The sequence below is a fragment of the Bidens hawaiensis genome, unplaced genomic scaffold (genome assembly GCF_021521415.1).
Source record: "Bidens hawaiensis isolate Kalapana, Puna unplaced genomic scaffold, B.hawaiensis_p1.1 tig00039350_1, whole genome shotgun sequence".
Lineage (NCBI taxonomy): Eukaryota > Viridiplantae > Streptophyta > Magnoliopsida > Asterales > Asteraceae > Bidens > Bidens hawaiensis.
In genome coordinates, this window is record NW_027496922.1 from 32,067 (window position 1) to 57,098 (window position 25,032).

Genomic DNA, 25,032 nt, shown 5'->3' on the forward strand with positions numbered 1-25,032 from the left:
CCAAAAAATAATAGTTGAGATTAATAAAAACCAATATACATGTATTAAGATAACATCACTTGCATATATGAGATATCATATATATGTGTTATTGCATATATAAATCAATAATATGGACGTGGTTTCATATCTACCTTTGAAACAAGTTTTTAGCGGTTAACCAAACTGGTCCAATCCAAGCATACATACGTAAACAGTACTTTTTAATTATGTCTGTTTCAATGAAACAAGTGTTGCTGGGACCATACATGCATATACATTTTAATACCAAGAAAAATAAATGTTTTTTTTTTATCTTTTTTTTACCTTTATACTTTTATTATATATTATAGATATTTTTCTTAATTAATTAATCTGACTATAACAAAAAAAACTTTCAAAACAAAAATAAAAATACCAAGTACCATAAAGAAAAACTAAGTTGGAGCATTCAAAATTCTCCTTCAGACGTTAAAAGACCTTTAAAAGGGCCAGTTATTTTAATTCAGATCTTTATAAGTGTAACGTTAGATGAAAGTAATACCTTATAAGGATATTGCCTTCTGTATATGTTTCGACATTTTCTCTTAAGTAATCTCACTCGTTCAAAACCTGATATGACATTCGTGTTTCCTAATGAATAATTAGCTGGTGAACTTGTTTTCGTGTACATGGACCACTTTTTTCACCTCCATGGACCACCTTTGTACACCCCTCTAATATTTCGGGAACATAAACGTTATCTTCTTGCTAAAAATCTTGTTTTCCAAACGCTCATTTATGATGGATTGTTGATCGATAATGAGTGATGTATATGCGCTGAATCTGGTTTATGTTGTTCGCTTGTTAATATCCGTATTTCTATTATCTGAAAGGATACAAAAGTTCTTTAGGTGTTTTCTTAATGTATGTTATTATACAAAAAAAAGATCATATGGGCTATTTTTCTCCATCACTTCAATTTCCCTACTTGTTTCCACCACTTGTTTGTAATTCAAACCCTATCTATAGTCAATCCTTCTCACAACAATAATAATATTGGACAAACATAGATCACACAATACTTGGTGTCCATGGTTTGGATAAAAAGCGCGTCATCAATCCTCATCTAATCCTTAAAACTCGTCTTTTTGTCAACAGCTCATTATATTGTTTTCACAAAAATACCGACTCAAGGAACAGTTTAGTCATTTTACCATGACTTAAACTCATTTCCTCCCACAACGACGGTCTTTATTCATGTTGATTTGGGTTTAGTCGTTAAATGTAAATTTTTTATGAGTTTATATCCTTAAAGAAAGAATATAAAAAATGATTACTAACATTACCTCAAATATCATGTGATATAAATATATAATAAATACCATTCTAACAAAGTAATAATGCATATACATGGTAAATCACTAAATCTAGACAATAATTCTCTGATACCTAAAACTGATTATGTGATGTATCATTTTACAACATTTAAGGATTTGCATGTGACAACATGCACATGATTAATGCACACTCTTATTCTATTTTTTCTTTTTTAGCAAGCTTCAAATCCCTAAACTTAAGTTTTGAAATCATAAATAAAATCTAACTTTTTTATTTTTATTTTTATTTTTTAAAACATTTTGACTATGCGGTAAGCCATAAATGATAATACCTAGCAATCGCAAATACCTAAGTTCGATCCCTCGAACGAAACTTCAACCGTTCATTATTAGTCTGACGTCCAGATATCCGAACCCAGAACCTTCTAAAAAAACCCTAAAGGGAAAATCTCTTGATCATCTAATAATAAATTTAACTTTCTCCATACTAATATAGTCCTATCCCATTTATTTTTTTCCAAAATCAGAAAAAAAATAGCAATCATTTCATTGATATTAACTCTTTAAATTAAATGATTTTCTCTTTTTGCGACCATATTTAAGAACTTCTTTTACTTTAAGACGTGCGATGGTGAAATCTTAATTATAATACTTTTGAATTATTTATCACATTGTATTAAGCTTATATTTTTTTTTTCTCTTTCATTCGCTATAACAACTACATCAAAACAACATAATTCTTGCCCGTCAAAAATAGAAGTAATTCTTTTTTTATAAAAAACTGCAACATCACGCAAGTAACAATACTCGTTCATTTACGAGATGGAATAGAAACCATCATTTCCTGTAATGAAACCCAAGAACACAACTATTCATTTCCATCCATTCCTTTCCTTTCCTTAAATAAAACTCGGAACACTACCATAATGTAAATATTGTGAGTTGCAAGTATTCAAACTTTAAATGATTTTCCCATTTTGGGACCATATAAAGTTATAAACAGAAAAACAAAAAAAATAAGTATCCTTCCTTATATTGATTAAAAATATAATAATAATAATAATAATAATAATAATAATAATAATAAAAACGTTTTTTATGCTCTAAAAAATCAAATCAAAATAAGATATAAAGACACCATATATACATATATACACACACACACAAAGTGTATGTAATAATAATAATAATCAGAGTGTAACACACCACCAATTCTCCCCCAATTTTGATCAATTATCATCAGGTAAATTCCTAATAATCCAACTCATTCACTAATCAATTGATACACTGCATCTTACAGCTTCACAATCCGCATCTATTGCGATTCACGCCGTAATCTAATTCAATCATTTGCGTTCTTCCTCTGTTTCTAGGGTTTGCATGCTCAATTCAACGCTTTTTTGTTAAATTCGTTGTGTAATTATCGGATTCAAGTTCTAATTAGATGAAATTCGTGTTCAATTGCTTTAATTAGGTTCTAATTTTAGTTAATTTCACTAATTAGTCAAATAGTCAATTGTACACTTTTTAATCAATTTTGTAAAGTTAATTGTTGATGTTATGCTAATTAGGCTTAACTTATCTCAGATCTTATATGTAATGTTATTTATAATTGTTTTTGTATATGGATTTTTAGTATTAATTTTTATATATTTTATTTAGTGATTTTTAATTTTTTTATCATAATTTTATGCATGATAATTTTTTTTTAAAAAAAAATCTGATTAATATGTTGTATAATATTTAAATAATTATAGGCTTGTATAGGTAAATTATCATTATTATGATTTTACTATTTTGGATAGTGATAAATAGTCAAAGAGTAAATTATTCACTTTTTAATCAATTTTGTAAAGTTAATTGTTGATATGTTGGTGAATTGGCATTATTATGATTTTAATTATGTTTATTTGGCTTATGTGGTTTACAGATTGGTTGATTTTGTTAATTAGGTTTAACTTATCTCAGATCCTATATTTATAATTGTTTTCATATTTACATTTTAAGTATAAATTTTTATATATGCTATTTAGTGATTTTTATTTTTTTTTCATAATTTTATACATGATAATTTATTTTATAAAAATATATGATTAGTATGTTATATAATATTTATATAAATTATAGGCTTGTTAAGGCTCGCAAGCCAGCTCGATTAATATCAGTGATAAGTTATAATTAGTTAATTTTGTTGTATGTTGGTGAATTGTCATTATTAGCATTTCAGTAATGTTTGTTTGGCTTATATGTGATATAGATTGGTTAATCTTTCTAATTAGGTTATCTCAGATCTTATACTTGTCATGTTTGGTATTTATTAATTTATTGTTATAAGATAATAATTGTTTTCATATACATTTTAGGTATAAATCTTTATATGTATGTTATTTAGTGATTTTTATCATAATTTTATACATAATATTTTTTTATTAAAATATCTGATTAATATATTATATTATACGAAATTTATATATAGCAGGCTTGTTTAGGCTTGCAAGCCAGCTCGAGCTCGATTATAACTAGTGATAAATAGTCAGATAGTCAAATAGTCAATTATCCTCTTTAGAATCAATTTGTAAACTTATTTGTTCATATGATGGTGAATTGTTGTTATTATCATTTTAATTATGTTTATTTGGTTTATATGGTTTACGGATTGATTAGTTTTGGTAATTAGGTTTAACTGTTATTTGTTATATGATAACTTATCTCAGATGTTAATATCTTATATTTGTCTTGTTTATAGAATGGGGACAGCTAATGAAACTAAATACGGGTCGTTCACGTATGAAAACCTCGAGAGGGAACTGTACTGGCCATCTGAGAAGCTTCGGGTTTCCATAACCGGTGCTGGTGGGTTCATTGCATCGCACATTGCTAGACGCTTGAAAACCGAGGGGCATTACATTATTGCTTCTGACTGGAAGAAAAACGAGCACATGCCGGAAGACATGTTTTGTCACGAGTTTCATCTTGCTGATCTTCGTGTGATGGATAATTGTTTGAAAGTGACGGAAAACGTTGATCATTTGTTTAATTTGGCTGCTGATATGGGCGGTATGGGGTTCATTCAGTCAAACCATTCGGTTATTATGTATAATAACACCATGATTAGCTTTAACATGCTTGAAGCTGCCCGAATCAGCGGAGTCAAAAGGTCGGTCAACGTGATATTTAATCATTTATATTTCCATATTTATTACTTGGTAATGTTTATTAAAATCTCGTGTTGATTGTTGCATGTAACAGGTTTTTCTACGCGTCTAGTGCGTGCATTTACCCCGAGTTTAAGCAGTTGGAAACTAACGTGAGCTTGAAAGAGTCAGACGCGTGGCCTGCTGAGGTTATTTATTAATTCCTGATAAACTAGCCAAGCCTGAGCTCATTTAGGCTCGGGCTCGGCTCGTTTTGAATTCTATTTCTAAAGCTCGAGCTTAGCTAGGGTTCAGCTCGTTTATTAGTCATTGAGTTTTTTATATATAAATTACTTAGTGATTTAGATCATAGTTTTATACATAACAATATTTTTTTATAAAAATATTTGATTGATATAGAAAATAAAATTTATATAAATAATAGGCTTGTTTAGGCTCCTCAGCTCGATAAGTGAAGCTCAGGATTGTTTATTAAACAAGCTTATTTGTAAGCTCGAGCTCGATTCAAGCTTTTAACGAGCCTATCTCGAATAGCTGACGGGGCTGCTTGGCTCGTTTACACTCCTAGTTTTAATTACGTTATTATTTAATGAATTGTGTTTTAGCCTCAAGATGCTTATGGTTTGGAGAAACTAGCAACCGAGGAGTTGTGCAAGCATTACACGAAAGATTTTGGAATTGAGTGCCGAATTGGACGGTTTCATAACATTTATGGACCGTTTGGCACATGGAAAGGTAAACTTGAAACAAATTTAATTCATAGCATTTAAGAAACAAAGGGCAGTTTGGGACTTTGGGGATATTGAATTTTTATTATTGCAGGCGGTAGAGAGAAAGCACCTGCTGCTTTTTGCAGAAAAGCCCTTACGGCGACTGATAAGTTTGAAATGTGGGGAGACGGGCTACAAACCCGATCGTTTACTTTCATTGATGAGTGTGTTGAAGGTGTTTTAAGGTACTCTTTTGTGTTATTGTTAACTTGTACTTTGTGCTTTGAAAGTTGTACTTTGCTAACCGTTGGAATATGTTTAACAGATTGACGAAATCTGACTTTCGCGAGCCCGTGAATATTGGAAGTGATGAGATGGTAAGCATGAATGAAATGGCTGAAATTGTTCTCGGTTTTGAGGATAGGAAGCTTCCGATTCATCACATTCCGGGACCCGAAGGTGTTCGTGGTAGAAACTCGGATAACACTTTGATCAAAGAGAAACTTGGGTGGGCCCCTACCATGAGATTAAAGGTAATTTTTTAAATACGTTATTTTGGTACACATAATTTTCGTTCATAATTATGTGTAATTGACGGTACCTTTTATGGATGCAGGATGGATTGAGGATCACATATTTCTGGATCAAGGAGCAAATTGAGAAAGAAAAAAGCGAAGGTTTTGATCTTTCGGTTTACGGGTCGTCTAAAGTGGTTGGGACCCAAGCACCGGTTCAGCTCGGGTCACTCAGGGCCGCTGATGGCAAAGAATAAAGTGTGAGATTCTCTCTGTCTTAATTTCAAGGTTATGATTTATGTTTTGTTGATGGTGCTACATACGTGTAATCCTTTTAGCTACTTCTGCATGATCTCTTATTGTTTGTTTGAACCGTTTGTTATTTTGATTTAGCGTCTATTTTTGGTACGAATTATGTCGTTTTTGTCATAAATCTTAAATGGTTAGATCGTACTCATAAATTTAATCGTTAAACCGGGTGGATCTTGCAAGTTTACAGCCCGCCTATATATCATGATTTCCCGTTGCTTGGTTCTTCAAAGCAATGCTTGATCTGCGGTCAGGTCGTGTATTCAATACCTTCTATGTTTTTCCATATTCCGGGTACCGTCTTCATAATCGGTATAGTTTTATATAGGAATCGGCTTCTTTGAATTGCCACTGCCACTTCGTTAGTAGGAATTTTTTGTTAGTTATTATTTGAGCATCTGTGATTGAATAATAATAATTTTGTGATATAATAAAATGAACGTTCTCGGGTATGTTTTGCGCGTGCATTTTTTTGTTCTTATTAAGTTAATTTAAAACATAATAATAATTTGTGATATAAATAAAATCAATTTATATACACATAGTATAAATACAAGTATAGATTTAAGAAATATTTCAATATACGTTTTGTAACTATTCGCTTTACTTTTTGTAACTTTATAATGTTAAATCATCTTGTGTCTAAAGCTAGTAAAAAAATAAATAAATAATACACTCGGAAACATAGTGGAACTAGGGATGAGCTTGGCCCATTTTAGCTTCAAGAGATCGAGCTCAGCTCGTTTGGAATTCTTTTTCTATAGCTCGAGCTCGGCTCATGAGTCTTTTTTTCAAAGTCGGACTTAGCTCATGTAAGTCCCACCGGGGCGTCGCCGATCGATACGAGATCCGCACGAGGTCTAGGAGTGCGGAATCCTCCTAGACTCGTTTAATGGTGTAGAAGACGAAGAACACAATTACACACAAACACATACACGAACAAACACACGAATGGGATAAACACATCTGCAGATCCTTTCATATAATAATCATAACTCGTTACATACCAAACAAGAAAACAAAGACACGGCCGACCCGAGGTGAGCTCTACCTCGGGCCGTCCCACACGACTCTCCCTCTCGGTTTCTCTCTAGACAATTAAACTGATCACACACAACTCTAACTTTCTGGATACTCAAACCTAACCAAAACACACACACATATATATATATATATATATATATATATATATATATAAACAACTTCACGGGCTTGGGCCTGTAGGCGAAGTTGCTATAACTTCTCCTAATGCGAAGTTGTTCTAACTTCGCCTATGGCAGAAGTTGTTACAACTTCGCCTATGGCGAAGTTGTTCTAACTTCGTACTTCATTTCCGCTGATCAGAATTGCATAGTGACGGTCACAAAATGCACCAACAGACTTCCCTTTGACCGTTGCTCTCAATTCTAACAAACACAAAAGATCATCTGTTACAAAACATGCACCAACAGACTCCCTCTTAACTGATGATCTTCTGTTTGCTCTTCAACCAGCCGTGTCTGAAATTGTCTTGTAGCTTCACAAATCTACCAATCACCCAGCGTCTTCCATATCTGATCTCCCCTTCAGTGTAAGCTTCTCCGACTATAATGATTGAGGTCTTTGAAATGCATGCATCCCCGTGCCTAATTGATCATCTCAACCAATCACGTGAAGTCCTTCTGACTTCACAACACGTGAAGTTCTTCTAACTTCACCAACACGTCGGCATACGATAAGGTTTAATCTTCAACTACTCAACATCAAGTGATCAATTTCATCACAAAACCACCTTGACAGAATCTAACACACATGACCATTAATTAATCCGAAGCATCTTCAATCACCAGGGATAACGATCTAGAACATAAACACTTTAATTCCCGATTAAATCCAACTTGTTCCAGAATTTTCACTTTAATAAATAAGCATCACGTTTCAGGATCCAATTCTCGAACGCCTTGAAAATAACATAAATAATATGCTCTGACCGCAATCCAGTAATGACGAAAACCTTCAGTTCAATTTGACTTTCTTCAGTTGGTCAACCTCGAACAACAACAATTTCATTGCCCACAAACACCCAAATATGTGTCAATATCCAGTTTCAATCAATATCCCATTCACAACCTCAACTCCATATCCAGAGTTGACATGTATTTGTCACACGTAAGACCAAGAGATAACAAGTTTCACTCGTTGACGGAACAACGTCTTCGGTCTCACAATAATCGCGTACACCTGGCCATACAGACAAAAACTCTTTTTTTTTTAACTTCGCCTAAAGTCAACTTCGCCTAAAAGCCAACTTCGCCTAAAGGTCAACTTCGCCTAAAAGTCAACTTCGCCCCTCCTTAACTTCGCATGTCCATAACTTCGCTTGTCCATAACTTCGCATGTCCATAACTTCGCTTAACCTTATATCTTGGCCTAAACCCTAAAATTTAAGCGACAACTTCGCCTGAACCCCATAACTTCGCCTGCGGCGGCTGTTCGGCCAAAAACGCATCAGAAACGTGCCAGAAACACCAAAACGCAGATCTCGAACCATAGCATAAGAGCCTAAGGCTCTGATACCACTTGTAAGTCCCACCGGGGCGTCGCCGATCGATACAAGATCCGCACGAGGTCTAGGAGTGCGGAATCCTCCTAGACTCGTTTAATGGTGTAGAAGACGAAGAACACAATTACACACAAACACATACACGAACAAACACACGAATGGGATAAACAAATCTGCAGATCCTTTCATATAATAATCATAACTCGTTACATACCAAACACGAAAACAAAGACACGGCCGACCCGAGGTGAGCTCTGCCTCGGGCCGTCCCACACGACTCTCCCTCTCGGTTTCTCTCTAGACAAATAAACTGATCACACACAACTCTAACTTTCTGGATACTCAAACCTAACCAAAACACACACACACACACACACACATATATATATATATATATATAAACAACTTCACGGGCTTGGGCCTGTAGGCGAAGTTGCTATAACTTCGCCTAAGGCGAAGTTGTTACAACTTCGCCTATGGCGAAGTTGTTCTAACTTCGTACTTCGTTTCCGCTGATCAGAATTGCATAGCGACGGTCACAAAATGCACCAACAGCTCATTTATTATCTTAATTAATCTATATACATTTTTAATGTATATATTTTGAGAAACCTTAAATGAGCCTAAACCAAGCTCATGTAGTACCTTAAACGAGCGAAAACTCGTTAGCTCGGCCGTGGTATGAAATTAATACAATGATGTCCAAAATGGGTCAAACTTAAAAATACACAAGGCTCTTTAAGACAAGACGAACCACAAAGATCTTCCAATACAAGGCTTGAGCTTGGGCTCGATAACTAAATGAGCTTTATTAAAGGCTCAACTTCGGCTCAAGCTTTTAGAATCTCTTCTGCTTATTGGCCTTGGGTCATTTGGACTAGGTGTTGCAAACAGTCTTTGGTCACCGTTATTCGGGTTGGGTATAAGGATAGTTGGGCAAACGGGTTGGACCGAAACCAAAAGTTTTGGGTTGCAATCCTTAAATTGTCAATACTTATACTTTGATAGTTTGATGGGCTACAAAAAAGTGATGGTTTACAAATTTTCAATACTCAAGTAAACAAACTTAATAATGTAATTTTCATACTAACCATTCATTAAATAATAAACCTTCTCCTTAAATTTATGTTAGTTATTATTAGAGCATAAACTCGGAACCAGAACCAGACCGGTATTTTCTGACTCGTAGATACGAACTAGGTTCTAGTTTTTCCCCGGAACCATACCTGGATCCGGAACTGACATGGACCCGTCGGAACCGGTCCCAACTATACCCGGTCAAAGCCCGGAACCAATTAGGCCAAAACCTGATAACTACCTGGCCAAAACCAATCAAAAACCTGACCATACCAGAAACCAGTTCCTTCCTGGGCTGATTCTTGACTTTTGTTACCAAACTCTAAATCAGTTCCTACCCGATTCCAATTCCTGAAAAAGCCAAATTTGTCCACCTTAACTCTATGTGAGTTCAATGAAAGCCCAAAAGAAGCCTCTTATAAGTATTAACATGTTCAACCTATTAGTCTAAGTCAAGCTTCATTTATAAGTCATATGTTAACATGTTCAACCTATTATTCAAGGACTGGACTAGGCTTAAAAGTCACAACCAACTATAAGGTACTTTACTTTGTCAATAAATAATTATTTAAGAGGTTGTTTCAAAATCTTAGTTGATAAGTTAAATAAAAAGGTGATGACATATTGGCATATCCTCTTATCTTAATCTTATAGATAATGGTGTAGACATTAGTGATAATAGATGGAAAATTGGTAACAGAGAGACACGTATCATGGGTAATTTTTTATAGAATAATTTTTTATTTTATTATTTATATAAAGAGAAAAACATCACATAATAAAAGTCACATAGAAAAAGAGTTTGATTGATATATTTAAGACAATTTAAAAGATGTATTTAAGTAGTTATTATATTTATATAGATATTGTGGAAAAAGGCATAAAGAAAGAGTACTTTTTAAAATATATTTAATTTCTAAAAAGAAGTAAGAGAATTTGGTTAAAGGGGGGTTTGAGAAAGAAGGAAAAAGTAATTATGTTTTAAAATTATTTATTTTTTATTATATGTGTTTTTTCATATGTGAACTAAAATGAAAGTTTATGAAAGGGTATTCTGTTTTATTTAACTATGAAGAATTTTATAGTAAAATAATATTAAAATCTAAGTAATTTCTATAAAATAAAAAGATAAGTTAGTTTAATAAACAATAATGACACTTAATTAGCCCTTAGCATTATTGAAATTTATTTTTTATTATATTTAATCTCCTATAAACATAATTTATTAGTTTGATAGGTTATGTCATCAAATATATAGGTAAGTATTATAAGAAAACATATAATAGAGGAGAGTTGGTAGCAGGTTACTTTCAAAGGCATTATTATCTTCAAACACTTTAGAGAAATGCTTTTATTATTTGCATTGTGAAAGAAGTGGACCCACTCTCATTATTTTTTTAAATGGGAAAGCTTAAAATTATATTATATTATAATTATAAAAAAATAAATACAGAAATAAATTTAAAGCAAGCAATCCCATAGGTGTCATTTTCATTTTAGTTTACCCTACTTGTATAGTTCTATTTCTCTTTCTATCTTACAAAGAAGGATTTAAACCATTTATGATAAAATATATATATATATATATATATATATTGATAAAGCTTAAAATGACAAAGTAAATAAAAGAAACCTAAATTCTTCTTGATGTGCAAATAGTTTCATGATAATATCATGTGATAATAAACATTTGAAAGTCTCCTTTTGAAAAAGAAAATATAATAATAAATTTATTGGTTTGTGGTAATGTTGCTAATGACTTATTTTGTTAGTTCTCACGGCACTCGATTTGTTATGCCAATAATGTTACTAATGTTATGCGTGGAATCCATCTCGGCAACAACTTGTTGGATGATATAGAAAGCTAGAAACGACGTAATATAATGTGTCTTTTCATATGCCCAAAATGGTCAACGATATCAAGTCCCCTTCTTTCTTGTGGGTGAAACATCGTGACAAGGTTTCGAGCCTTGACTAGAGAAATGGTGCGAGTTTAGCTTCAACAATCTTCCATTATAGGACGTTTTGTAATCGGGTATGTCGTATTCTATAGTATGTTTTTGCTTCTTGATTTTTTGCTTGTTGTCCCTTTTTTGTTTTTAATTATATTGGCATTTTAAAAAAGAAAATTTAAGAAACGGGAAGTTTTAAAAATCATTATAATATTTGTAAACTGTATTTTACTAGTCCTGATAAATTTTTTTTCAAAGTTATGTGACGTGACGTGACGTGACGTGACATGCTCAATATGGTTGAAGGACTATAATACTCTTCACATTATTTGATTTATTATATCAACTTATTATTTTTCAGGGGTGTAAATGAGCTGAACCCGAAGTTGAACTCGGCTTGTTTTAACTTACGAGAGCTTGAAATTGGCTCGTGAGTTGTTTTTTTAAAGTTGGGCTTGACTAGTTTATTATTTATTATTCAATTTATATACATTTTTTATTGTTATATATTTGAATAAACCTTGAACTAGCCTAAATTAAGCTTGGATGTATCAAGCCTAAATTAAGCTTGGATGTACAATATGAAACTAACACGTGAAATTCCGAAAAGAAGTAAAACAATGCTCGAGCTTAGCTCAACTAAACGAGCCATACTAGAGGTTTGAGGCGGGGCTCGGATCGAGTAGAGTTTGAAAACACTCAATTCATTTTGAGTTTTCTATTGATCTAATCTGTAGTAGCTCAGATGTTAGCACCCCTACATTTATACATTAAAACATCCTACTTATATCTATAATATATATAAACGAAAACCCAAAAATCCTAGGTGTCGCGATGTGGTCGTTCCCCCCTTTTTTGGAGTCACCAGATTTGCTTGATTTTTAAATGGAGACTTCTCATAACTTTGACCCGAATTCATGGGTATGGGTCTTATCAAACCCATATATTTCTTAAACGGGTTATAGCATCTCATTAAATTAAAAACTAATCTCACCAAATATTTGATGTAAAAATCCTATAAAATAGGAATATATAAAAAATTAATATATGATTTTTTTAAAATACATTATTATAAATAAAAAACAATTTTACGGTAAAAGAACAAACGGGTCTTGAGTCTCACCAAACTCATATAACTTTTAAACTGAGTTATAACATCTCATTTATTTATGAAACCTTTTATCATCAAAGCATAAGTATATTCTTAACTTACATACAATAAATAAAATTAAAATTCAAAAAATATATAAATACTAAAAACAAATAATATAAAACAACCCCCGTAATACGGGGGATAAAAACTAAAAATTAATATATGATTTATTAAAAAAAATATATATATTATTTATAATTACAAAACCAATTTGTAGTAAAAAAAATAAACGGGTCTTTGGTCTCATCGAACCCATATAGCTTTTAAACCGGGTTATAATATCTCATTTATTTGTGAAACAATTTATCATCAAACCATAAATATATTATTAACTTTCATACAATAAAAAAGATAAAAATTCAAAAAATAAATAAATATTAAAAACAAATAATATAAAACAACCCCCGTAATACAGGGAATAAAAACTAGTATTATATATACAAATATACAAATTAACCACACGTTTGAGTAGTTAAATAATAATAATAATCATGCATGGGACAAGGCAAACAAGTAGTCAAAACAAAGTAAAGTTAAATTTACATTAACCCAAACACAGAATATTACATTATCCAAGTGCTCCGATACCACCGTGCATGGCAGTCGAGACTGCACGAGAGCCACCGCCCAATAAAAGGCAATAAAACAACAAGTACTTGAGAATCTTTATATTTTGTTTTGAGATTGTACATACAAATACAATACAATAAATATATGAATGTGCCACGAATCATGTTCTAAGACGGTTCCATAATAATTTAATATAAAGGTTTAGGAATTCGATAACCCGACATATGGTAAGGTAAAGATCTTGTCGATCGATAACATTTAGTAATCAAATGAAACAATCGACAAACAAATTATATTGGTTTGAAAGTGACCTATGATCATCGGTTTAATTTCTTAATTTGTTCTTTTAGACAAATAGTAAAGTCCGTGAATTAATTATTAATCATTTAACATAAGATATGAACTAATAAAAATAAGTTTTTAAGAATTTTCTTTTTAGCAAGGAGTGTCTAAATATAGATAAAAAGCTCGCGGCTTGCACGCTTGTTGGCTTGTTGTGTCGTTCGTTTGACTTGTTTATGGTAAAGCTAAATCTTGATATACATAAGAGCATTCACTTCACGCCAATTCTCTATGCCCATATATATCTCTAAAAAAGTGAAAATATTTGTGAGTGTATAAAAAGAGAAAAATTAATAAAATATATGTTTGTGAGCGGGATAAAAATAGATATAGATAACATGAAGTGATAAGTCAAATAAAATTTAAAGATAAATTTAAAGAAATATTATATTTGGGTAAATTATAGAAATCGAGATAGAGAAACTAACATGAATACTATAAACTAGAACCAAAAGACAATTTTATATATGTACACTTAAAAATTTTAAAGTTTATAAATTTTTTGTCTTTTGTGTATGTTAAGAATAATTATTTTTTTTTTGTTTTATATATTAGATTGTAATTTATATATACATATACAAAAATCTAAAATATTTTCAGTATAAACGAGTTGACTTGAGCTTTTACGAGCCGAGTTCAAGCTAAACATTTCGACTTGTATAGATAAGCTAGCCTTCAACCCAAAATTGCTCAACATGACTTGTTTACGGTCCTAATTTAATTTAATTTAATTTATTAGAAAGATTACTAGAGTAAAATTTCACTACTAAACTAATTATTAAGTATTAAATAGACAAGTATAAAGTACTTAAGATTTTATAAATTCTACAATATTTAATGATACTATTAATAGTACTGTGTGATGAGTCATGAGAAGTGGCGATAAGATCAACTTTTATAGTTTATTTGTGAAGAAGCGTGTATCGACTTACTTGTATACGATCAACGTTCCTCGGGTATGAGTGTGCTATATCACCGATGGTTTTCCGAGACACGAGTTCTTCCACCTACAAAACAAACAGCACCGTGAGCTTACCCCTCAGAAAGGGACAGAGGGGTCCTCTTTGGGGTAACCCTCCGGTGTGAGAATCAGATATTGTAGGAGAGGATAATCAGGATGTGAAAATGAGTAAAGGACTAAGAATATATTTTCTTGCCTGCCTCCAACTGTGGAGGTGGTGTGGTATTTATAGTATTAGGGTTTCCAATGATTGGGCTCAGACCCAATTAGGGTCTTTTTGGCTTCTTCCTATTGCTTCGCGCCACGTGTACTTAGGACACCTGGTGCTTTTTCATTGATTATTCTCTGACCAAGGTATTTCACCTGACCCATGTGCCATCACGAGGTGGCACATGGGCTTTGCTGAGTTGTCCACCCTTCATTGGCAGCTGTCAATATCAGCACATTCTTTATTCCTTAAAAGATACCTTCTGGAAGGTTGTCTGATGAGTACAATCATGGTTGTCCTTATCCTGATTTGGATTAGACTATTGTCTCATTTGTTGTGTGTCGCTTACGCGCGGCCTTTATGCGCCTATCCCGGGGATGCGCAAGGTCTTCTCTTTATTCTCACACTAAATGTGTGTGTTGTGTGCATATGTGATATGCGCCACGCGCAGATGTTTCATGCGCTTGCGCATAGGTTTTGGCTTTGTGTCTTCATGACATCCTGATTTCAAGCCTCTTGTCTATATCTTGTGGGTTGACCCGCCCCGCTCGATGTTAAGGCGGGTGCATACCCCTTCAAGCCCCCCCAGTCTAATGTGTGTCTTGTCTCGCGCGAGCGAGGTAAGATAGATATTAGACTTAATAGTTTGCTTTTTCAATAGGGCTTGTTTTTTCTTTTTCTTTTCTTGTACGCGCGTTGCGCGAAATTCCATCCCTTTGGTTAAAACGAATCGTCAATGCACATGGTTGGTTGGTGTTGACATGCATCAGAGATGGAGACGTTATGTGTCAGACCTTTCGTGTGCTCGAGGTTCTACAGTGGCTTTTCGCGTCTCCTCATACAGTGTCAGGAACACGTGTCGCGCTTATGTTGACCTACGCCTGCGAGTGGGGGCGCGTGAGCGTAGATCTGATTATTACTTGTTTCTCTCTCTCTCTCCTGGGCCTATAAAACCAAACCTTTTGAACGGTTTTTTCTTCATCTCCACTGTCATTTTCAGAGCTTTTGCCTATCATATACATTCCGATTAAGAGCTTTCGTCTTTGTCCTTGAATTCCGTGCTTAAAGTAATCATATTGTTCGATTCGCAATTGTATGTCTGATAACCCAGACACCACAATTTCCCCTAGTAAAGGCCGTGTAAAATCAGTGGTTATGTCGACTTTGAAGAAAACCGGCAAGGGTACTCGGGTTGCCGAGGCCTCGTCGGAGGAGGGAAGGAAGAACAAGGCGGTGAAGAGATGGGATGAGATTCCCTGCAAGTTGAAACAACCTGATTTTGATAATCTCGTCGCCTCTCAGGGTTTTCTCCCTGAGTATGGTTGTCTGCTCCCGGCGACCGGGCAAACGGCGGCGGATCCTCCCGCCGGCTATATCTCCTTTATATTCTCACTTTTTCACCCACTGTAATCTTCGTCTTCCGATGACGAGGTTTATAGGTGCGCTCCTCCGATTTTACGGGATTCATATAACTCAAGTCCATCCCTGTGGATTAGTGCGCATGACTCATTTTGAGTTCATGTGCAAAGCTCAGCGCGAGGAGCCCACCCCTCGGCGCTTTCAATATTTTTATAAGCCGAAAATCCAAGATTCTTGGTTCTCATTCACACCGCGCAGTCAGAAGGTTAAGTGCTGCACTGTTACCTTCAAAAGCCTTCATGACTGGGCTGAAAAATTCTTTTATATCAAGGCTGGTGTTATTCCCATTCGTATGACCATGCGCGCGATTACTTCCGCGCCCGCGGATGATGACGTTCTTAAGAATCCATCTGGCGCGTGGGTTAAAAAATTAACTGCTGAACCATCCCCCGCCAAGAATATTTGCGAGGAAGCGTTGGTGGGGGTTGGTATGAGCAAGAGGTGGACTGGCAGCGACACTGAGCCTGTCATCCATGTTGATGGCTCAGGTGGGTTGTTTGTTCATTGCATTAATTTTGAGCAAGTATAATTCGTTTTGCTGATATCACTTGTCTTGTTTTATGCAGAAAGCAAGGAATACATCCACGCCGCCTATGACGAGCATACAGAAAGTGGCTCTGTCGCCCTGAATGCTGGGGAAGTTGCTTTCCCTGATCGCTTCGATGATATGTTCATCCCTGTCGACTTAGAATTTTGCTTTGACAGCGACGCGCCTGGTAAGCCCTTGTATTTGTGTTTAGGCCCTTAGAATACCAAATTTGGTTTTAACATTTTTGTTGCGCGTATTGTAGATGCGCTTGATAATTATGAGTTGGAGCCTGTGGAAGAGGGGGGGAGGAGGAAGAAGCTGAAGCGCAAAAACTCAAGCGCAAGGCTAAAGGCAAAACTGGCGCAGGGGCCAGTAAAAAACAGAAAAAAGATGATGCCTCTGTTGCCCAGAATCTTCCTCCTACTCAAGTGAAGGAACCTGAGAAAACCAAGGGTTTTACTTCCAAGTTTTCCTTGTCTTCTTTGCCTCAAGGTGTGGGCAATCCTCCAGTCCACACGAGGTATGGTGCTGCTACCTCATCTCTGCGCGCGGCGGACAAAGGAAGCAGTGCTGCGCCTGCTGTTTCGTCTTCTCCAACAGGTATACTTTGTTTATATTTTGTGGTTTTATGAGTGTGATTCCAATGGAGTTATTAATGAAGCTTTGTTCACTCAAATGTTTGTAGAGCCGGCAACATTGGTGGCTCAACCTCAGGCGCAGCAAGGTGCCCAGGCTATGCCGAAAATTGTTTTGAAGTCCTCTGTTTTGCCCTCAAAAAGGGGGAAAATGGACTTCATGGCGATGCTTAATTCGCGGACTGCGGTGCGCCAAGGTATATATTGCGCTTTGATTGTCTGATTTTTTCCTTTAGTTCAAGTCATGAATCATTTTTCCTTGTTGGTTTTTTCATAAGAATTATAGCTGGCACACAAGCTGCTGGTGGTACTGCTGGCGCTGGCGCCGTTAGTTCTGCTCTTGCTCCAACAAGTACTGAATCTCCCTTCATTGGGATTACTAAGGAGCAGGAGACTATTTTCGCGCTGCTCTAACAGCGTCAAGACCTCCCTCACCTCCTCGTGAGACTATTTTTGATTCTTCCAAGTCGCAGGAGAAGAGACCTGTTATTGAGGATGATGAGGAGGTTAATTTTGAAAATTCTGATGGTGGCCGCGTAAGCCCTATAGCGCCACGAGATTTCGTGGCGCAGCCTTTTTCTCATGGGGCAGGTAGGAGCTCATCAGCTGGCGCTAATCTTTCTGCCGGTTCTCCTCAGGTATAAGTTTATTTTGCTCCGCTGTGCAGACTTCCAAATTAGTGTTTAGATAACTAAAACGTTTCTTTGCGTTGCTTTGTGTTTGTAGGGAGCCGATCACATATACCGCCCAAGCTGGAGTATCACTGAAGAGAGCTCATTCCAATCCTTGGGTGTATGTGAAGACTTTTGGGCTCACTCTGTTCCTCCAGCTGAAAGGAGGTTTCAAGAGGACCGCGCTCGTGTGGATTTGCTTAATGACCACCTTTTTGCTGGGTCTGCGTTTTTTGCTGCCTCCCAAGAGCTTCTCAATGATTATATAAAGGTACGCGATGCCCTTGCGGAGGCCAAGCAAGAGGCTGAGATTTCTGCTTGGAATCTTTCTGATGCCCGAGAGAAAGCTGAGAAACTCCAAGCAGAACTTAGCGAGAACCGGGCAAGTTCCAACGCTGCTTTTGTGAAGCGCGGGCTTGAGCTGCAAGCTGCGCGGGAGAAACTGCAAGTGGCAGAGGCAGATGCGGCCAAGTACGCGCGTCGAGCGCGTGACCTGGAGTTGGCAGTGGAGGCGCATGACCAAACTATCGCGCAGGTTAATACTGAAAAATCTTTATTGGAGAGTGAGGTTGCGCGCCTGAAGAAAGAGCTCGATGCTGCGCGAGCGGAAAAGAATGAAGCCTTGGCGGCAGCAGCGTCTGACAAAGAAGAGCTAAAACAAGCCAAGGAAACTGTTAAGTTGTTAAACTCTCAAATCCCTGCTCTTGAGACGTCTGTTTCTTCCCTCGCGCAGGACCGTCAATGGCTGATTTCACAGGGTGTGACTCGTTGCGCTTATGCCATGAAATACTCAGACGAGTTTCAGACCCTTGTGATGGACTGTAATGCGGCGTCGCGCTTGGTGGGTCGAGCTGAGGGGTTTAAGGATGGTTATGAATATGGCATGCTAAAGAAGAATCCATCCGACTACCCTTATCAGCTCGACGCTGTCTGCGCTGACATGGCTAAGGTGGGGGAGAAGTACTTGAATACTCCAATTCCCATCCTTGAGCAGGTATTTTAACCTTAATGAGTTTACTTAACTTATTTTCATAATCTTTTGTACTTATACTGTTCCTTGTGACTTGCAGATAGCCGCGCTTGCTGACGAGCCCGATCTTGGCGCTTTAAAGAAATTACTTGATGAATGTGAAGGGACTGATGGCAATGATGATGGCGCGGGCAACGCTACCTCTGCCAGCGGCTCTGGCGTGGCCAAAGGACCTACTCCTAACGCTATCATGACAGAAGACGACTATATTCAAGACGAACAGCTTGATTATGGTAAGTTTGGAGATGACGAGGAGCGGGCTGCGCCAGATGCTGAGGGAGGAAATAATGATGAGGAAGATGAAGAGGCTGATATTAACATAGAGACTTGAAAAGCCCTTCTTGTTTTTTTTTTTTTTTTTTTTTTTGTGTTTGTAGTTTTTACCTCATCATTTGTAAATTTGTAAACTTCTATGTTTCGGAATGAAATTTTGTTTTTCTCTTATTCGCATCTTTCGCATTCGCAATTCATCTCTTTATATTGCATGTGTGTGCTTGTTGAATATAAGGTATGCTTACACATTGAAACTTGAACAAGGTTGTAAGGAAATTATTTTTACTTAATCCTTAACAGTTGTCATATTTGAAGTTATTTTGCGATATTCTGAATATGCTGACACGTGCCTTGGCATTTCATTATTCCTCTTTTGCGCAACGTTATCGTGCATTTATTATAGGGAATTATGAATGAGTTTTTTAGCCTTTACGTGTCAGTATGTGTTACTCTGCCTATATCCATTATAATCCCATGCGCGGCCCCGACCTGAGACCTTAACAACTATGCTTTGGCATGTGCTTTGCCTTAGTTGTGCTTAGGTATTTTTATGGTCCAGCTGCGCAATACGTAGGATGGATGCTATGAGTAATTTGAGCTAAGGCTCATATTATTGGACTAAGGCCCTGACGTTTTAGAGTTAAGACTCGTTAACGCGTCTGAGCTTGAAGCTCGCGCATGTATGTTTTACTTCGTTTTATTTTTAGTTTGATGTCAATACAATGTTGTCGTATTGCTCAAAATTAATAAAGGGAAGTGTGAAACATGTATGCAAAAGGTAATAGAACGCATATTAAGAAAAAATAGAGCGTATCATTATTCATAATGGCTTAAAAAGCCTTGATTACAAACTTGACAACTTTTACATGAAACATTTTCTAAGTTGTGCTGCGTTCCATGTGTGCGGGATCTTCTTTCCATTTAAATCTTTTAAAGCGTATGCGCCTTTTCCCAATTCTTCCGAGACTTGATAAAGTCCCTCCCAGTTGGGAGACATCTTTCCCGGGGGTATTGCGCGACTAGCTTCATTGTTCCGAAGGACAAAATCATTCTTCTTGAAATGACATTCTTTCACGCGCTGATTGTAGTATTTTTCTAGCTTTTTCTTGTATTTGGCTTCACTGATGATAGCCGCCTCTCTGCGTCCCTCAAGTAAATTGAGATCCAACCTCCTTTCTTGCTCGTTATCCGTCTTACTCATCATGAGCACTCTATAGGATGGGCATCCAATCTCTGCTGGAATCATAGCCTCCGTTCCATAGGTTAGGCTGAACGGGGACTCGCCATTGCTGGTTTTGCTTAATGTCCTGTGCGCCCACAGGACATTAGGTAACTCCTCGACCCATGCATGGGACTCTCCCACTAACCTTTTCTTCAGTCCATTCAGCAAGCTTTGGTTCGCGCGTTCCACTTGGCCATTCCCTTGAGGGTGGTATACTGAAGTGAAGACCTGATTGATGTGCAATTCCTTGAACCAACTGGATATCTTCCTGTCAGTGAATTGTTTGGCATTGTCGCTCACAATTTCCATGGGCAGGCCAAAACGACATACGATGTGACTCCATATAAATTGCTTCATTGCCTCGGCTGTGATTTTTGCCAGTGGCTTGGCTTCAACCCATTTTGTGAAATAGTCTACTGCCACTACCAAAAACTTTACTCGCCCTGGCGCTTGTGGTAAGGGACCCACAATATCGATCGCCCACTTGTGGAAAAGCCATGCAGAGGTCACCGGAATCAAGTTGTTCTTTGGCCGCATGGTATTTGGCGCATATCTCTGACACGCTTTGCATTTTTGGATCTCTTTTAACGCGTCCAAGTACATGCCTGGCCAATAGTAACCTGCGTTCATTGCCTTGGCGATCACCATGCGCGAGCTAGCATGTATTCCACAGATTCCTTCGTGTATCTCTCTGATCACATAGCTTGCTTCCTCAGCGTCTAGGCATTTCATGAGTGGTCCAAGATAAGAGAGTCGATATAACGTACCATCGAGCATTTCGTAGTTCTTCGACTTGTGTCTTATCTTCCTCGCCTGTGCGCGATCGTCTGGTACCTTTACCTCCTTCAAGAATTCCATTATTGGAGTTATCCATGATGAAGGTGTTGTATGAATTACAAGAACAGACTTCGCTCCCACTGACGGGTTGCTCATTACTTCCACCCTGACATCTTTGCCAAAATGATCGAAGTTGGTTGATGCCATCTTGCTTAGCGCGTCAGCAGACTTATTTTCACTGCGCGGAATGTGTATGATTCTGAATAAGTCAAATTGTTCGGTGAGTTTCTTCGCCTGCTCTAGATACAGAGGCATGGTGTTTTTCTTGGCATCATAAAGGCCATTGACTTGTGCTGCTACCAGGTATGAATCTACATGAGCCTCTAGCTTTTTAACTCCGAACTTGTGCGCGATGCGCAAACCAGCCAGCAGGGCTTCATACTCAGCTTCATTGTTGGTGCTCTTGAAATCCAACCTGATTGCGTAAGTATACTCATGATTTTCTAGATCCACCAGTTTGATGCCTGCGCCGGACCCTTCGTTGTTTGAAGCTCCATCAGTGAATAATCTCCAAACGTTTTCTTCATTATTGTCTTGCGGAGGGTCTACTTCGCGCTGAGCCTCTTCTACTTTTCCTTCAAGGATTTCTGCGATGAAATCAGCTAAGACTTGTCCCTTGATTGCTGGACGAGGCTTATAGGTGATCGTGTGCTCCCCTAATTCCAGCGCCCATTTTGTCAGCCTTCCTGAGAGCGCGGGACGTCGCAAGACTTGCTGGATGTTGTAATCAGTCAGGACTTCAATAGGATGACCATTGAAATATCTGTGAAGCTTGCGCGACGCATGCGTTAGTGATAAAACTAACTTTTCTATGATGGTGTAGCGCGTCTCAGGATCTGTCAGCACCCGACTTACATAATAAATTGGTGTTTGGATTCCCTTGCGATCCACCAATAATACTGCGCCAATGGCGCGCTCTCCTGCTGACAGGTACAACGTTAAAGTTTCACCAGGTAGTGGAGCTGTGAGCGCAGGCAGATTTATCAGACATTCTGTTATCTCACCGAAAGCTTGCTCGGCCTCAGGCGTCCACTTGAATTGGCTTTTCTTTAAGCAATTTCTCAATGTGTTAATGAATGGGGTAGATTTGCTTGCGTGGTTTGCTAGGAACCTGTTAATTGATACCAATCTACCATTCAACTTTTAAACTTCCTTTATGGTGGATGGTGAGGGCATGCCGAGGATAGCCTCCACATTCTCTTGGTTCACCTTGAAACCATCCTTGGAGACCATTACGCCGAGAAATTTCCCTTCTTCTACGCCGAATGTGCATTTGCTCGGGTTGAGCTTCATGTTTACTTCCTTTAGGCGCCGAAGGGTTTCTTCGATGTCTTTGAGCATTTGTTTTTCCTCCCTGCTTTTAATCACCAAATCATCCACGTAGACTTCTAAGTTTTTTCCAATCTGCTCGTTGAAAATTGCATCCATGAGTCTTTGGTAAGTGGCTCCTACATTCTTCAAACCAAAGGGCATTTTTGTGTAACAGAAAACACCCTTGTCAGTTCTGAAAGCAGTCTTGTCTTCATCCTGTGGTGCCATTTGAATTTGGTGATAGCCCTTATAGGCATCCAGTAAACATTTGAGCTTAAATGGCACCACAGAGTCCACTTTCATGTCAATGTTTGGGAGGGGGTAACAATCTTTTGGACACGCCTTGTTGAGGTCCTTGAAATCAATGCACATTCTCCATGACCCATTGCTCTTCTTTACCATCACAGGATTGGCTACCCATATTTGATATCGTATTGGGCGAATGATATTCGCGCGCAGTAGATCTTCTACTTGCTCATTCATGGCCTCTGTCTTCTCGTCTCCCATGACTCTTTTCTTTTGAGCAATTGGCTCCACGGACTTGAATGTGTTGAGAGAGTGCTGCGCCAGGTCTCGCGGAACCCCAGTCATATCAGAATGTTGCCACGCGAAGACTGACATATACGTTGTGAGCAATCTTTTCATTCTCACTCTTGTGTCATCTGATATCGTAGCTCCGATTGTGATTGTTTGTTCTGGGAATTTTGGGTTGAGAATCCATTCCTCTGGCGCGTTGTTTGCCACTGGAAGCTTCATTCTCCCCTCTCGAGGTATACTTATTGCTGCGCATAAATGATCTCGGTACACAAATGTTACTCCTGTTGGTGTTGGGAACCCCAATGCGCCATGCGCTGGTGACGGTATGGCGTTGAATTGGGCAATCGTTCCTCTACCCAAGATCATACTATGGCATGAAGTGGTGGGCAAGACCAGGAAGTTGACAATTTCAGCTCGCTTGTGCTTCTCATCCCCCATAGTTAGTTCGAATTGTATCTGACCTAGGGGGTGAATAATTTCGTTTGAGACACCCGAGATTGGTGCACTCACAACTTCGAGCCTTGCTTGGTCTGCTGGATCCAACTTCCTGAAACATTGCTCATACATGATGTCTGACTCACTACCGGTGTCCACCAGGACTCTTGACACCTCATAATGGGCGATGTGTGCAGTGATGACTATAGGACTGCAGATAGACGGGCCTCCTCTGATTCTTGGAAAAATTACTTGTTGCTCGCGCCAATCCCCTTGGATTTGCGCGCTTCTCTTCCTCGATCATTGCCCTTGCCTTCTTCCTTCAGCTACATAGATTCTTTTGAATTTTTTACTGGCTGAGGCTCCGTCTGGTTGTTCGTTCTCTGGTCTTGGATTTTTTACCAGGTGAGCCAACTTGCCTGATTTCACATCTTTTTCGATCGCATCCTTCAAATGATGGCATGCATCGGTGTTGTGCCCTGTGGATTTGTGAAACTCACAATATTTTCCACTGTTCGGTGGTCCCTTATGGAGTAATGGCCTGGGGTTTTTAAACTGGACATTCTCTGTGCTTAACACTTGCGAGGGCGTTTTGGTGAGGGGAGTCCATATTCTTGGTAGAGGTCTGTTAGGCTCTCTGCCGCCTTCCTTCTTGTCACCTTCTCCGCGATTAAGAATGTCTTTTTGGGGTTGGGGTGAACTTTGTTGCGCTTGCTTTTCTGCAGGAGAATAATTGGTTTGTTGCAACCTGGACCATACGGAGTTTTGTTTGCCCCTCCTTTCATTGTTGCGTGGTGCTTCTGTTTGATGCCCTTTATCTCTTGCTCTGTCTTGGGCAATTTGTTTTTCATTTCGCGCGAAGACTCGCGATGCTTCCATAAGCTTAGCCCAAGTGGTTGGCATGCCCTCTCTGCTCACGAGAGCTCTGCGGAGTTGATCACTGCGCGCACCTTGTATAAAGGCCACGCGCAAGAGTTGTTCAGTGATGCCTCCAATTGCAAGAGATTCCTGATTGAAACGAGTTATGTAGTCTTCAATGGTTTCATCATTCCTGGGTACGCAGTGCATGATGTCATCGGGGTCGCGCGTGTGTCTGCGCTGCTGTACAAAGTGAGCCTGGAACTTTTCCAATAGCTCTTCGAACCCATCGATTTGTCCTGTCGGCAAGCTTTCGAACCAGACACGCGCTGCACCCGTGAGGCAGCGAGCAAACATGTGACACCATGTTGGCATCGTCCAGCTTTCTAAGTTTCCAGTGTTATAAAAACCTTGTAAGAAATCATCTGGATCTGTTGTACCATCGTACTTGCCTAAACCACTTGGCATCTTGGTTTTGTGTTG

The 25,032-nt window shown here is 37.7% G+C and overlaps 1 protein-coding gene across 1 annotated transcript; it reads left to right on the forward strand.

The window, feature by feature from the left end:
- Positions 1-2,445: 2,445 nt before the first annotated feature.
- Positions 2,446-6,111, forward strand: LOC143591155 (GDP-mannose 3,5-epimerase 1). Its single transcript, XM_077071450.1, has 7 exons — positions 2,446-2,541; positions 4,045-4,455; positions 4,548-4,641; positions 5,059-5,188; positions 5,276-5,408; positions 5,489-5,696; positions 5,780-6,111. Exons 2-7 carry the CDS (start codon positions 4,046-4,048, stop codon positions 5,933-5,935), a joined length of 1,131 nt encoding a protein of 376 aa, XP_076927565.1. The 5' UTR covers positions 2,446-2,541; position 4,045; the 3' UTR covers positions 5,936-6,111.
- The last annotated feature ends 18,921 nt before the right edge of the window (positions 6,112-25,032 follow it).

Excerpts from the sequence above, each read along its gene's own strand:
- LOC143591155 (XM_077071450.1), top strand. The coding sequence starts at position 4,046 with ATGGGGACAGCTAATGAAACTAAATACGGGTCGTTCACGTATGAAAAC. Across the intron at positions 4,642-5,058 it reads CAGACGCGTGGCCTGCTGAG|CCTCAAGATGCTTATGGTTT; the intron begins GTTATTTATTAA and ends ATTGTGTTTTAG. Across the intron at positions 5,697-5,779 it reads CCCCTACCATGAGATTAAAG|GATGGATTGAGGATCACATA; the intron begins GTAATTTTTTAA and ends TTATGGATGCAG.